The sequence below is a fragment of the Columba livia genome, chromosome 1 (assembly GCF_036013475.1).
Source record: "Columba livia isolate bColLiv1 breed racing homer chromosome 1, bColLiv1.pat.W.v2, whole genome shotgun sequence".
NCBI classification, from domain to species: domain Eukaryota; kingdom Metazoa; phylum Chordata; class Aves; order Columbiformes; family Columbidae; genus Columba; species Columba livia.
Window position 1 is genome coordinate 1,655,632 of NC_088602.1, and position 13,377 is coordinate 1,669,008.

Below are 13,377 nucleotides of genomic sequence, written 5' to 3' on the forward strand. Positions count from 1 at the left end.
TGTCCCTGCACCCCTGTGTCCCCATCCCCTGCTCCCAGGAGCCCTATGTCCCCACACTGCTGTGTCCCTATCCCCTGTCCCCAGCCCCCTCGTGTCCCTACATCTCCATGTCCCCATCCCCTTTTCCCAGGACGCTTGTGTCCCCCCCCAGGCACCTCCGTGTCCCCATCTCTTGTCCCCAGGCTCCCTTGGCGAGTGCTTGGGGACATGGCAGCCGGGGACATCCCCACAGTGTCCCCTTGTGCGGGTCAGCAATGGCTCTGTGTGCTGGGCCAGCTGTGCCTGGGTGGCTCTGGTGACAATGACACGACAGGCGCGGCACAGACCCTGCCAGCCCCATGGGCAATCTGCTAGCCCCATAGGGAATTTGCTAGCCCCACAATGAAATCTGCTAGCCCCACATTGACATCTGCTAGGCACATAGGGAATTTGCTGGTCCCATGGGCAATCTGCTAGCCCTGTGGGGAATCAGCTAGCCCCACACTGACAGCTGCTAGCCCCACATTGAAATCTGCTAGCCCCATAGGGAACCTGCTAGCCCCATGGGCAATCTGCTAGACTCATAGGGGAATCTGCTAGCCCCACGCTGACATCTGCTAGCCCCATGGGCAATCTGCTAGCCCTGTGGGGAATCAGCTAGCCCCACATTGACAGCTGCTAGCCCCACATTGAAATCTGCTAGCCCCATAGGGAATCTGCTAGCCCCACATTGAAATCTGCTAGCCCCATAGGGAAATTGCTAGCCCCATAGGGAAATCTGCTAGCCCCACATTGAAACCTGCTAGCCCCACATTGAAATCTGCTAGCTCCACAGGGAATCTGCTAGCCCCACATTGAAATCTGCTAGCCCCATAGGGAAATCTGCCAGCCCCACAGGACCCGTACGCACGCTGGCAGGATCCGTCCAGGCCGGGCAGAGCTGACTGGTGATGCTCAGGTCCCTGCACTGGGGTGTCCCAAGGAGCTTGGGGACCCCAGGGTTTGATCTTGGGGACCCGGTGGGTCCCCTGGTGTCCCGGGCAGGGGGCAAGTAACGCCATGAGGCTCTGGTGGCCCCAGGACTGAGAAAAGCTCCTCTGTCAAGGGACTGTCACCTGGGGTGGCCGTGGGTGGCCTTGTGACCGGGGTGAGGTGCCCATTGCTATGTGCCACCGCCTGGGGTGACATGCCCATCGCCACGTGCCATCACCCAGGATGATGTGCCCATTGTCAGGTGCCATCATTTGGGAGAAGGTGCCCATCGCCATGTGTCACTTCCAAGGATAAGGTGACCATCACTGTGTGCCATCACCTTGGGTGACATCCCCATCGCCACATGCCATCACTCAGGGTGACATGCCCGTTGACAGGTGGCATCATTTGGGAAAAAGTGCACATCACCCAGGGTGACGTGCCCATCGCTGTGTGCCACCGCTTGGGACAAGGTGCCTGTCACCGTGTGCCACCTCCCAGGATGAGGCGACCATCGCCACGTGCCATCACGCAGGGTGACATGCCCACCACCATGTGCCACCACTCAGGGTGATGTGCCCATCACCATGTGTCACCTCCAAGGGTGAGGTGACCATCACCGCATGCCATCACCTGGGGTGACATGCCCATCGCCATGTGCCATCACTCAGAGTGATGTGCCCGCTGTCAGGTGCCACCACTTAGGACAAGATGTCCATCGCCATGTGCCACCACCTGGGGTGACATGCCCATTGCCAAGTGCCATCATTGGGGACATGGTGCCCATCATGCAGGGTGACGCGTCCATCACTGTGTGCCACCCACTTGGGACAAAGTGCCCAGCACCATGTGCCACCTCCCAGGATGAGGTGACTGTCACTGTGTTGCCATCACCTTGGGTGACGTGCCCACTATCAGGTGCCATCACCTGGGACAAGGTGCCCATCGCCATGTGCCACCACCCTGGGTGACGTGCCCACTGTCAGGTGCCATCACTTGGGACAAGGTGCCCATCGCCATGCGCCACCACTCAGGGTGATGTGGCCATCACCATGTGTCACCTCCAAGGATGAGGTGACCATCACCGCATGCCATCACCTGGGGTGACATCCCCATCGCCATGTGCCATCACTCTGGGTGACGTGCCCATTGCCAGGTGCCGTCATTTGGGACAAAGTGCCCATTGCCATGTGCCGCCACCCTGGGTGACGTGCACATTGACAGGTGCCATCATTGAGGACAAGGTGCCCATTGCCCAGGGTGACATGCCTGTCACCGTGTGCCACCACTCAAGACAAGGTGCCCATCGCTCTGTGCCACCCCCACCCCCAGGGCGACATACCCACCCCCTTGTGCCACCCCCCGGACAATGTGTCCCTTGACCGTGTCACCCTTGTGTCCCTTGCGGGGACTGGCCGGTGTCACCGTTGTGTCCCTTGCGGGGACTGGCCCGTGTGACCCCCCGGGTGGCCGCGGTGGCTTTGGCCACTAGATGGCCCTGCGGCTCCACTGGCTGCCAGACCCCCCAAAACCGGGACCCCCGAGCTGCGGGTGCGGAGATGTGGGGTGCAGGGAGCACAGAGTGGGGTGCAGGGAGTGGGGTGCAGGGGGAGGAATGTGGGGTGCAGGTTAGAGGGGTGTGGGGTGCAGTCTGCAGAATGTGGGGTGCAGAGTGGGGTGCAGTGGGGGGAATGTGGGGTGCAGGTTAGAGTGGTGTGGGGTGCAGGTTAGAGGGCACATCATGCAGGATGTGGGGTGTGGGGTGCGGGGCTTAGGCCAGTTTAACTCTGATTTAGCTGATCTGTTGGCTTAGGCCAGTTTAACCCTGATTTAGCCCATCTGGTGGCTCAGGCTAGTTCAACTCTGATTTAGCTGATCTGTTGGTTTAGGCCAGTTTAACTCTGATTTAACGGGATCTGGTGACTTAGGCCAGTTTAACCCTGATTTAGCCCATCTGGTGACTTAGGCCAGTTTAACTCTGATTTAGCCCATCTGTTGGCTTAGGCCAGTTTAACCCTGATTTAGCTGATCTGGTGTTTTAGGCCAGTTAAACTCCAGTTTAACAGCCCTTGGGGGGAAAGCTGGAGACTGAGGGGGACAATCGGGGGGTGACCACTACACCTTCCACCCCAAACCCTCCACCCCAAACCCCACAAGGGGAGGGTTTAACATGGGAGGGATGTTGTATCCCCCCAGATTCCAGATCTGCCCAATAGGAGAGCCCTGCCCGCCCCCTGCCCCATAGTGGCAGCACCCCCACCCCACAGCAGGGACTGATACACCCACCCCCACCCCACATTGGGGCCCCCCGACCCACAGCGGGGAGTGATAACCCAGTAACCGCCCCCCACACTGGAGACCCTCATCCTGACCCTCACCCCACACTGGGGACCCCCACCCCGACCCCCACCCCACACCAGGATCCCCACCCTACACTGAGGAGCGATGGCCCGACCCCTGCCCCACACCAGGACCCCCACCCTGACCCCCACCCCACATCAGGGACCTTTGCCCTGACCCCCTCCCCACACTGGGGAGCAGTGCCCCAAACCCTTGCCCCACACTGGGGACCTCCACCCTGACCCCCACCCCACACTGAGGACTCCTGCCCCGACCCCCACCCCACACCAGGACCCCCAACCCCATCCCCCACTGGGGACCCCAACCCCCACCCCACACTGGAGAGCAATGCCCCGATCCCCTCTTGACACTGGGACCCCCACCCCACACCAGGGAACAGTGCCCCGAACACTCGCCCCACACTGGGGACCCCCACCCCACACTGGGGACCCCCACCCCACACTGGGGAGCGATGCCCCGACCATTCCCCACACCGCGACCCCTTCTCCGACCCCCTCCCCATCCCAGGACCCCCACCCCACATCGAGACCCCCACTCCACACTGGGCAGTGACACCCCGACCCCACCCCACCCCGGGGACCTTCACCCCGACCCCATCCCCACAGCAGGGAGCAACGTCCTGAACCCCACCCAAACTGAGACCCCCACCCTATAGTGGGGAGCAATGCCCCGATCCCCTCTTGACACCAGGACCCCTTCCCCGACCTCACCCCACACCGGGGACCCTCACCCCGACCCCCTTCCTACACTGGGGAGTGACGCCCCAACCCCTGCCCCACACCAGGGACCCTCACCCCGATCTCCTCCCTACCCTGGGGAGCGCTGCCCCTATCCCCTCTCGACACCAGGACCCCTTCCCCGACCCCTCCCCACACCGGGACCCACACCCCGACCCCCACCCCACAACAGAGAGCAATGTCCCCACCCCCTCCCCACACCCGGACCCGCAACCCGACCCCCACCTCACACTGGGGAGCGATGCCCTGATCCCCTCTTGACACTGGGACCCCTTCCCCGACCCCCACCTCGCACTGGGGACCCTCGCCCCGACCCCCTCCCTACACTGAGGATTGATACCCCAACCCCTGCCCCACACCTGGACCCCTTCTCCGACCCCCTCCCCACACTGGGGATCAGTGTGCCGAGCCCTGCCCCAAACCGGGGACCCCCACTCCTCACCGGGACCCCTCCCCTGACCCCTGCCCCACACCGGGGACCCTCACCCCGCAACGGGACCCCTCCCCTGATCCCTGCCCCACACCGGGGACCCTCACCCCGATCTCCTCCCTACACTGGGGAGCGCTGCCCCGATCCCTTCTCAACACCAGGACCCCTTCCCCGACCCCTCCTCACACTGGGACCCTCACCCCGACCCCCACCCCGCACGGGGACCCCTCCCCTGCCCCACACCCGAACCCGCACCCCGATCTCCTCCCTACCCTGGGGAGCGCTGCCCCGATCCCTTCTCGACACCAGGACCCCGCCCCCGACCCCTCCCCACACCGGGACCCCCACCCCGACCCTCACCCCACACTGGGGACCCCCACCCCTATCCCCGCCCCCCCCGGCCCCCCAGCCCGCGTCCCCCCCGGAGCCGTGGGGCAGCAGGTGCGGAGCGGAGCGCGGGGCGGGGCGGCGGCGGCGGGGCCGGGCCGGGGGGGCCGGGGGAGCCGAACGGAGCCGGAGCCGCCATGGGGCTGGCGCGGGGGCTGCGGCAGCTGCTCACCGCCCTCCTGCCCTTTTTCAGACGGGGACAGCAGGTTTTCCTCAAGGTGGAGGACGCGGTGCCCGGCAACGAGGCGCTCCAGGTACGGACCCCCCGAGCCCCACGCGTGTCCCCCGCACTCCGCTCCCACCCGGGACCCCCCAGCTGGTGTCCTCTCGTGTCGCCCCACGCTCCTTTCCCACCCCGGACCCCCCCACGGGTGTCCCTTTGTGTCCCCCCACACTCATCTCCCACCCGAGACCCTCTCATTGGTGGTCCCTCGTGTCGCCCCCACACTCTGCTCCCACCCGGGAGCCCCCCACTGGTGTCCCTTTGGGTTTCCCCACACTCATCTCCCACCCTGGACCCCCCAGTTGGTGTCCCCTCGTTTCCCACTACACTCCCCTCCCACCCGGGAGACCCCCACGGGTCTCCCTTTGTGTCCCCTCACACTCATCTCGGACCCAGGACCCCAGCACACAGGTGTCCCCCCACACTCGTCTCCCACCCAGGACCCCCCAGCTGGTGTCCCCTCGTGTCCCCCAACACTCCTTTCCCACCCCGGACCCGCCCACGGGTGTCCCTTTGGGTTGCCTCACATTCATCTCTGACTCAAGACCCCCCCACTGGTGTCCCCCGACACTCATCTCCCACCCGAGACCCCCCCATTGGTGGCCCCTCGTGTCGCCCCCAAACTCCTTTCCCACCTGAGACCCCCCCACGGGTGTCCCTTTGGGTCTCCTCACATTCATCTCTGCCCCAAGACCCCCACACAGGTGTCCTCTCGTGTCGCCCCCACACACCTTTCCCACCCGAGACCCCCTCACGGGTGTCCGTTTGGGTCCCCCCAAAGTCATCTCAGACTCAGGACCCCCCCACCGGTGTCTTGTAACACTCATTTCCCACCCGGGAGCCCCCCACGGGTGTCCCTTTGGGACTCCCCACACTCATCTCTGCCCCAAGACCCCGACACGGGTGTCCCCTCGTGTCGCCCCCACACTCCTTTCCGACCCGAGACCCCCCCATGGGTGTCCTTTTGGGTCCCCCCACACTCATCTCAGACCCAGGACCCCCCCACAGGTGTCCCCCAACACTCCTCTCTCACCTGAGACCCTCCACTGGTGTCCCCTCGTGTCCCCCCACACTCGGCTCCCACCCAGGACCCCCCCGCCACGGGCCTCCCTTTGGGTCCCCCCACACTCCTTTTCCACCCAGAACCGCCCCCCCAGGTGTCCCCCCACACTCCCCTCCCACCCGGGACCCCCCCACGGGTGTCCCCTCGTGTCCCTCACCCCCTCCTGTCCCTGATCCCCGGGATTATTCGTGGGGGGCCACCGGGAGCGCTGGAGGAATCCGTACCGGGAGGGGGGGGGGGGGGGGCGGTTTCCGACCTTCCCACCCCCCAAAAAACGGTGCGACCCCCCCGGAGCACCGGGAACGCGCTTCTGTGCGCTGGGGAAACTGAGGCACGGAGCGGCTGGGGGGGGCTGAACCGGTAAACGGGGGTCGTGTGTGTGTGTTCCCCCCGCCTGGGGACACGCTGAGCTGCGTGTCCCCCCCGCAGGAAGGTGGCGGGGGGGGGGGACAGGGGGTGCGGATACCGGAGGAAATGGGCTGGAGCGGGCGGGCCCGATCCTGCCCCCGCTGCGGGGGGGTCCCCAGCGCTGCTCGGACATGGGGACCCTGCAGGACACTGTGAGCGACACCCCCGCGGTGGGGCGGGGGGTGGAGGGGGTGGCTTTGGGGACAAGGGTCCCATGCGGCTGGGGGGGTTGTGTTGGTTTGGGGGTGCTGAGGGGTTTGGAGGGGGTGCGTTTGGAGTGTGGGGCTGGGGGGGGTCAATACTGTGTCCCCAAGACTCGCTGTGTCGCACCGGGAAGGGGTGTTGGGAGCCCCATAGCCCCCCAATGTGCTCATGTCCTTTGTGTATTTGGGGGGTGTGTTGGGAATTGGGGAGCCCCATAGACACCCGTGTTCTCCCATCCTTTGTATATTGGGGGGGTGTGTTGGGAATTGGGGAGCCCCATAGCCCCCCCATGTCCTCCTGTTCTTTGCATATTTGGGGAGGGTGTTGGGAACTGGGGAGCCCCATAGCCCCCCCATGTCCTCCCATCCTTTGTATATTTGGGGGGGGAATGTGTTGGGAATTGGGGAGCCCCATAGTCCCCCCATGTCCTCCCATCCTTTGCACATTTGGGGGGGGGGGGTGCGAATTGCATATTTTGGGGTGCACCCCCTATGCAAATGGGAGAACGTCTTCAAATTCATCCAAATTTGGGGAAAGGGACGATTTTGGGGGGGGTCACCCCAACCTACAGCGCTCCCCCCCATTGCTGTCCGTCTGTCTGTCTGTCCTGCCGTGTCCCTGACCCCAGTGCCAATGGGTTTGGGTGTAAAAACTGTGGTTTCCCACCCTCCCGGAGCCATGTGGGGGTTCACCCCCCCGTTTTTTGGGGGGATCAGGTTGGGGTGGGGGGGTCAGGTTGGGGTGGGGGGTCCCGGGGGTGTGTGTGGGTTCAAAGGCCTTTGGGAAGGGAAGGAAATGCTGAGCGGGAAATGGCCCAAAACTGCTGATGGAGGGAAAGGAACAGGCCGGGCTGGTCCCTCGGGGGGGGCCCAGGGCAGTGACCCCCCCCATGTGGGGCAGGGTGGAGCTTGGGGACACTCAGCCCTGTCACCCGGCGCAGGGACAGGACGTGGGCACCCTCTGGGTGCTTGTAGTTGGGGGATCACTGAGCGCCCCCCATCCCAAGGGGACCCTTTTTGGAGCCACAACCCGCGGTTCTGGGGGAGGAAAATACACCTGGGGGGGCTGTTTATTAAACCGGGGGTCCCTGGGGGGGGACACGTGTAGCAAAGGGACATCAGGAGGGACCTGGTAGGTTGTGCGACCCCCCCCCCCCCACACACACCCCAAAATGCCCCTGGACCCCAATATCCTGGGTGCTGACCCTCACCCCTGAGCCTTGCGGGGGGGGATTTAGGGGTGTAAAGGGCTTGGGGGGTTTATTGTGTCCCCCCCCCTGCAATGGGGTGAGGCTGAAGATGTCTGTGCCTCCTCTTCCTCCCAATGCAATTACCCGTTGACCGGCTAATGAATCAAACACTAATTGATACCGTGTCTGCAGCAGGAAGGAGCTGTGGGGGGGGACTTAATGTTCCCAGGGGGTGGGGGCAACATGATGTCCCCAGGGGGTGGGGGACACACTGAGATGCCGCTTCCCCCCAGTCCCATCCTATTCTTTGCAACACACCAGGGGCTTGTTGTGCCTTAGTGTCCCCATGTGCGGGCTCAGGGCGCTGGGACGGGGGCGACACACACGGGGCGGTGTTGGGGACACAAGGGCGGTGTTGGGGACACAAGGGCGGTGTTGGGGACATGCGTGTCCCGGCGCTGGTGGCGTTTCCTCCGGCGGACGCCAACACGTCGGCCGGGGCAATAAAGGGGAGGAAAAGGGCCGCGGCCGCACAAAGACGCGTCTTTCCGGGACGGGGGGCGGGGGGGGGGTCCGGGCCCTCCCACACCCTGCGGGGATGGGGGGGTGCGTGGGTGCATCCCACGGATCCCTGAGGATGGAGGAGTTGGGGTGTGGGTGCTGCTGGTGCACCCAGGATGGAGCATTTGGGGTGTCAGTGCTCCTGGTGCAGGATTTGGGGTGTGGGTGCTCCTGGTACATCCCAAAGATGGAGAATTTGGGGGGTGTATGCTCCTGGTGCACCAGAATGGAAGATTTGGGGTGTGGGTGCTCCTGGTGCACCCAGAATGTTGGAGTTGGGGTGTGGGTGCTGCTGGTGCACCCAGAGTAGAGGATTTGGGGTGTGGGTGCTCTTGGTGCATCCCAAAGATGGAGGATTTGGGGTGTGGGTGCTTCCTGTGCACCCCAAGGATGGAGGATTTGGGGTGTGGGTGCTTCCTGTGCACCCCAAAGATGGAGAATTTGGGGTGTGGGTGCTGCTGGTGCACCCAGAGTACAGGATTTGGGGTGTGGGTGCTCCTGGTGCATCCCAAAGATGGAGAATGTGGGGTGTGGGTGCTGCTGGTGCACCCAGAATGGAGGATTTGGGGTGTGAGTGATCCCTCTGCACCCAGAATGGAGGATTGGGGGTGTGGGTGCTGCTGGTGCACCCCAAAGATGGAGAATTTGGGGTGTGGGTGCTCCTGGTGCACCCAGGATGGAGCATTTGGGGTGTCAGTGCTCCTGGTGCAGGATTTGGGGTGTGGGTGCTGCTGGTGCAGAATTTGGGATGTGGGTGCTCCTGGTACATCCCAAAGATGGAGAATTTGGGGGGTGTATGCTCCTGGTGCACCAGAATGGAAGATTTGGGGTGTGGGAGCTGCTGGTGCACCCAGAATGAAGGAGTTGGGGTGTGGGTGCTGCTGGTGCAACCAGAGTAGAGGATTTGGGGTGTGGGTGCTCTTGGTGCATCCCAAAGATGGAGGATTTGGGGTGTGGGTGCTTCCTGTGCACCCCAAGGATGGAGGATTTGGGGTGTGGGTGCTCTTGGTGCATCCCAAAGATGGAGGATTTGGGGTGTGGGTGCTTCCTGTGCACCCCAAAGATGGAGAATTTGGGGTGTGGGTGCTGCTGGTGCACCCAGGATGAAGGAGTTAGAGTGTGGGTGCTCCTGGTGCACCCATAATGTTGGAGTTGGGGTGTGGGTGCTGCTGGTGCACCCAGAGTACAGGATTTGGGGTGTGGGTGCTCCTGGTGCATCCCAAAGATGGAGGATTTGGGGTGTGGGTGCTGCTGGTGCACCCAGAATGGAGGATTTGGGGTGTGGGTGCTGCTGGTGCACCCAGAATGAAGGAGTTGGGGTGTGGGTGCTGCTGGTGCCGATTTGGGGTGTGGGTGCTCCTGGTGCACCCAGAATGGAGGATTTGGGGTGTGGGTGCTTCCTGTGCACCCCAAGGATGGAGCATTTGGGGTGTGGGTGCTGCTGGTGCCAAATTTGGGATGTGGGTGCTCCTGGTGCACCCCAAAGTTGGAGAATTTGGGGTGTGGATCCTCCTGGTGCACCCAGGATGGAGGATTTGGGGTGTGGGTGCTGCTGGTGAAGGATTTGGGGTGTGGGTGCCCCCTGTGCACTCAGAATGGAGGATTTGGGGTGTGGGTGCTGCCGCTTGTCTGGATCAGTGATTTAGGGGTGATGGGTCCCCCGGCCGGGTGCTGCTCCATTAAACACCTTCCTGGGGGGAGCCCCGTTTCACGGGTGGCTCTGGCCATGCCTCAGTTTCCCCACCTGAGCAACGAGACCCCCCCAGGGTGGGCGATCGCTGGATCCCGTCACCGAAAAGGGGACAGAAAAGAGCAGAAGCCCCCGCGGGAGGCGGCTCAGGGTCCTGCTCCCCAAATTAAATTCCCCCCCAGCCACAGATGGCCGGGAATTCAATTTTCCCAGCTCCCATCAGAGGCTAATTAACGAGCTCCCTAATGAGCGCGCAGCTCCGGTTAGTGCCAGGAAGGGATGCGGGAATGCTGCGTGTCTCCTTCCCACCCCATGGCGTGATGTCACCCCCTCTACGGGACATGGGGCCTGGTTGTCCCCATCCCTCCGAGCCACCTGGGGCTTTGCCACCACATCGAGGAATGGCTTTCAAAGCCAGCTGGTGGCCCTTGGGGACAGGAAGGGGACAGTGTGCCAGGGAAAAGCCTTCCAGGAACGCGGCGTCCCCGGGATGCACACGGTGACATGGTGACATGGTGCCAGCTCCCCCCCAGCGCTGCCAGGACGCTGTGACGGTGACACTTGGCTGGTGACAGTGCCAAAGTGTCGGTGCCAGTGTGGGCACAGTGGTGGCTACAAGTGTCCCTGTCCCTCGGGATGGAGGTGACAGGAGCCAGGGATGCTCCTAATGCGTCTTGTAGCTTGTCCCCCCATGTCCCCACCTGCCACTGTCCTCCAACGTGGTATTTATTGTCACCGCAGGTGGGGACACCAGGGTGTCACTGCAGTGATGCTGTGTCCCCAAATGGGCTGGAGTAGGAGATGGTGGGTGGAGAGGGGTCCTTGTCCCTGTCCCTGCTGTGGGACGTGGGTTAGGGACAGGTGACATGGGACTGCATGAGGTTTTTGTCCCCTCCCCACTAGGGGACATGACATGGGACTGAGAGGTGTCGATATCCCTGTCCCTGCTATGGGACATGGGTTAGGGACAGGTGACATGTGGCTGAGTGGGGTCTTTGTCCTCGTCCCCATCACAGGACGTGGGTTAGGGACAGGGGACAGGGAGCTGAGAGGGGTCCTTGTCCCCATCTCCGCTATGGGACATGGGTTAGGGACAGGTGACGTGGCACTGAGCAGGTTCCTTGTCCCCTTCCCCTCCATGGGACCATGGTGACATATGACAGGTGACATGGAGGTGAGAGGGGTCCATGTCCCTGTCCCCACCGTGGGACACGGGTTAGGGACAGGTGACATGAGGAGGAGAGGGGCTGTTTTCCCTGTCCCTGCTATGGGACATGGGCTAGGGACAGGTGACATGGGGCTGAGAGGGGTCTTTGTCCTTGTCCCCATCATAGGACGTGGGTTAGGGACAGGGGACAGGGAGCTGAGAGGGGTTTTTGTCCCCCTTCCCGCTATGGGACATGGGTTAGGGACAAGTGACATGAGGATAAGAGGGGCCCTTGTCCTCGTCCCCGTCACAGGACGTGGGTTAGAGATAAGTGACATGGAGCTGAATGGGGTCTTTGTCCTTGTCCCCATCACAGGATACGGGTTAGGGACAGGTGACAAAGGGCTGAGTGGGGTCCTTGTCCCCCTCCTTGCCAGGGTACATGACTTAGGGACAAGTGACATGTGGCTGAGAAGGGTCTTTGTCCCCCTTCCCACTATAGGACATGGGTTAGGGACAGGTGACATGGGACTGCGTGCGGTTTTTTGTCCCCATCCCTGCTATGGGATGTGGGTTAGGGACAAGTGACATGGGGAGGAGAGGGGTCCTTGTCCCCTCCCCACTAGGGGACATGGGTTAGGGACAGGTGATGTGGAGGTGAGAGGGGTCCATGTCCCTGTCCCCACCATGGGACATGGGTTAGGGACAAGTGACATGGTGCTGAGCGGGGTCCATGTCCCTGTCACAGGACATGGGTTAGGGACAAGTGACATGGTGCTGAGCGGGGTCCATGTCCCTGTCACAGGACATGGGTTAGGGACAGGTGACATGGTGCTGAGCGGGGTCCATGTCCCTGTCACAGGACATGGGTTAGGGACAGGTGTCATGGTGCTGAGCGGGGTCCATGTCCCTGTCACAGGACATGGGTTAGGGACAGGTGTCATGGTGCTGAGCGAGGTCCATGTACCTGTCACAGGACATGGGTTAGGGACAGGTGACATGGTGCTGAGCGGGGTCCATGTCCCTGTCACAGGACATGGGTTAGGGACAGGTGTCATGGTGCTGAGCGAGGTCCATGTCCCTGTCACAGGACATGGGTTAGGGACAGGTGACATGGGGCTGAGCGGGGTCCATGTCCCTGTCACAGGACATGGGTTAGGGACAGGTGATATGGGGCTGAGCGGGGTCCATGTCCCTGTCCCTGGACATGGGTTAGGGACAGGTGACATGGTGCTGAGCGGGGTCCATGTCCCTGTCCCTGGACATGGGTTAGGGACAGGTGTCATGGTGCTGAGTGGGGTCCATGTCCCTGTCACAGGACATGGGTTAGGGACAGGTGACATGGTGCTGAGCGGGGTCCGTGTCCCTGTCACAGGACATGGGTTAGGGACAGGTGACATGGTGCTGAGCGGGGTCCATGTCCCTGTCACAGGACATGGGTTAGGGACAGGTGACATGGGGCTGAGCGGGGTCCATGTCCCTGTCACAGGACATGGGTTAGGGACAGGTGATATGGGGCTGAGCGGGGTCCATGTCCCTGTCCCTGGACATGGGTTAGGGACAGGTGACATGGTGCTGAGCGGGGTCCATGTCCCTGTCCCTGGACATGGGTTAGGGACAGGTGTCATGGTGCTGAGTGGGGTCCATGTCCCTGTCACAGGACATGGGTTAGGGACAGGTGACATGGTGCTGAGCGGGGTCCGTGTCCCTGTCACAGGACATGGGTTAGGGACAGGTGACATGGTGCTGAGCGGGGTCCATGTCCCTGTCACAGGACATGGGTTAGGGACAGGTGTCATGGTGCTGAGCGGGGTCCATGTCCCTGTCACAGGACGTGGGTTTAGGGACAGGTGACATGGTGCTGAGCGGGGTCCTCCACTGCACCCAGGGGACCCCAGGTGGCTGTGGGGAGGGGACCCCGTTGTCCCCAGGGTGCCACATCCCCAAGGACGGGCAGGATTTTTTTGATGTATCTGCACCTCGCCATTAATTTCTCACCAAAATCCCAATTGCTGTCCCTTCCTGA

General features: G+C 62.6%; 1 protein-coding gene across 3 annotated transcripts in view; it reads left to right on the top strand.

Annotated features, from left to right (window-relative positions):
* The window catches only part of PDE2A (phosphodiesterase 2A), a 69,585-nt gene that overhangs the window by 24,644 nt on the left and 31,564 nt on the right, over positions 1-13,377 (top strand). For 2 of the 3 annotated variants that reach the window (XR_010469756.1, XM_065049644.1), the window contains exon 2: positions 5,060-5,120. Coding sequence is in view for 2 of the 3 variants with exons in the window: in XM_065049644.1 (XP_064905716.1) it covers positions 5,060-5,120 (61 nt within the window). In the remaining variant the exon portion in view is untranslated. Of the gene's footprint in view, positions 1-5,059; positions 5,121-6,665; positions 6,713-13,377 lie in introns of those variants that run through there. The other variant, XM_065049646.1, reaches the window with a different exon arrangement.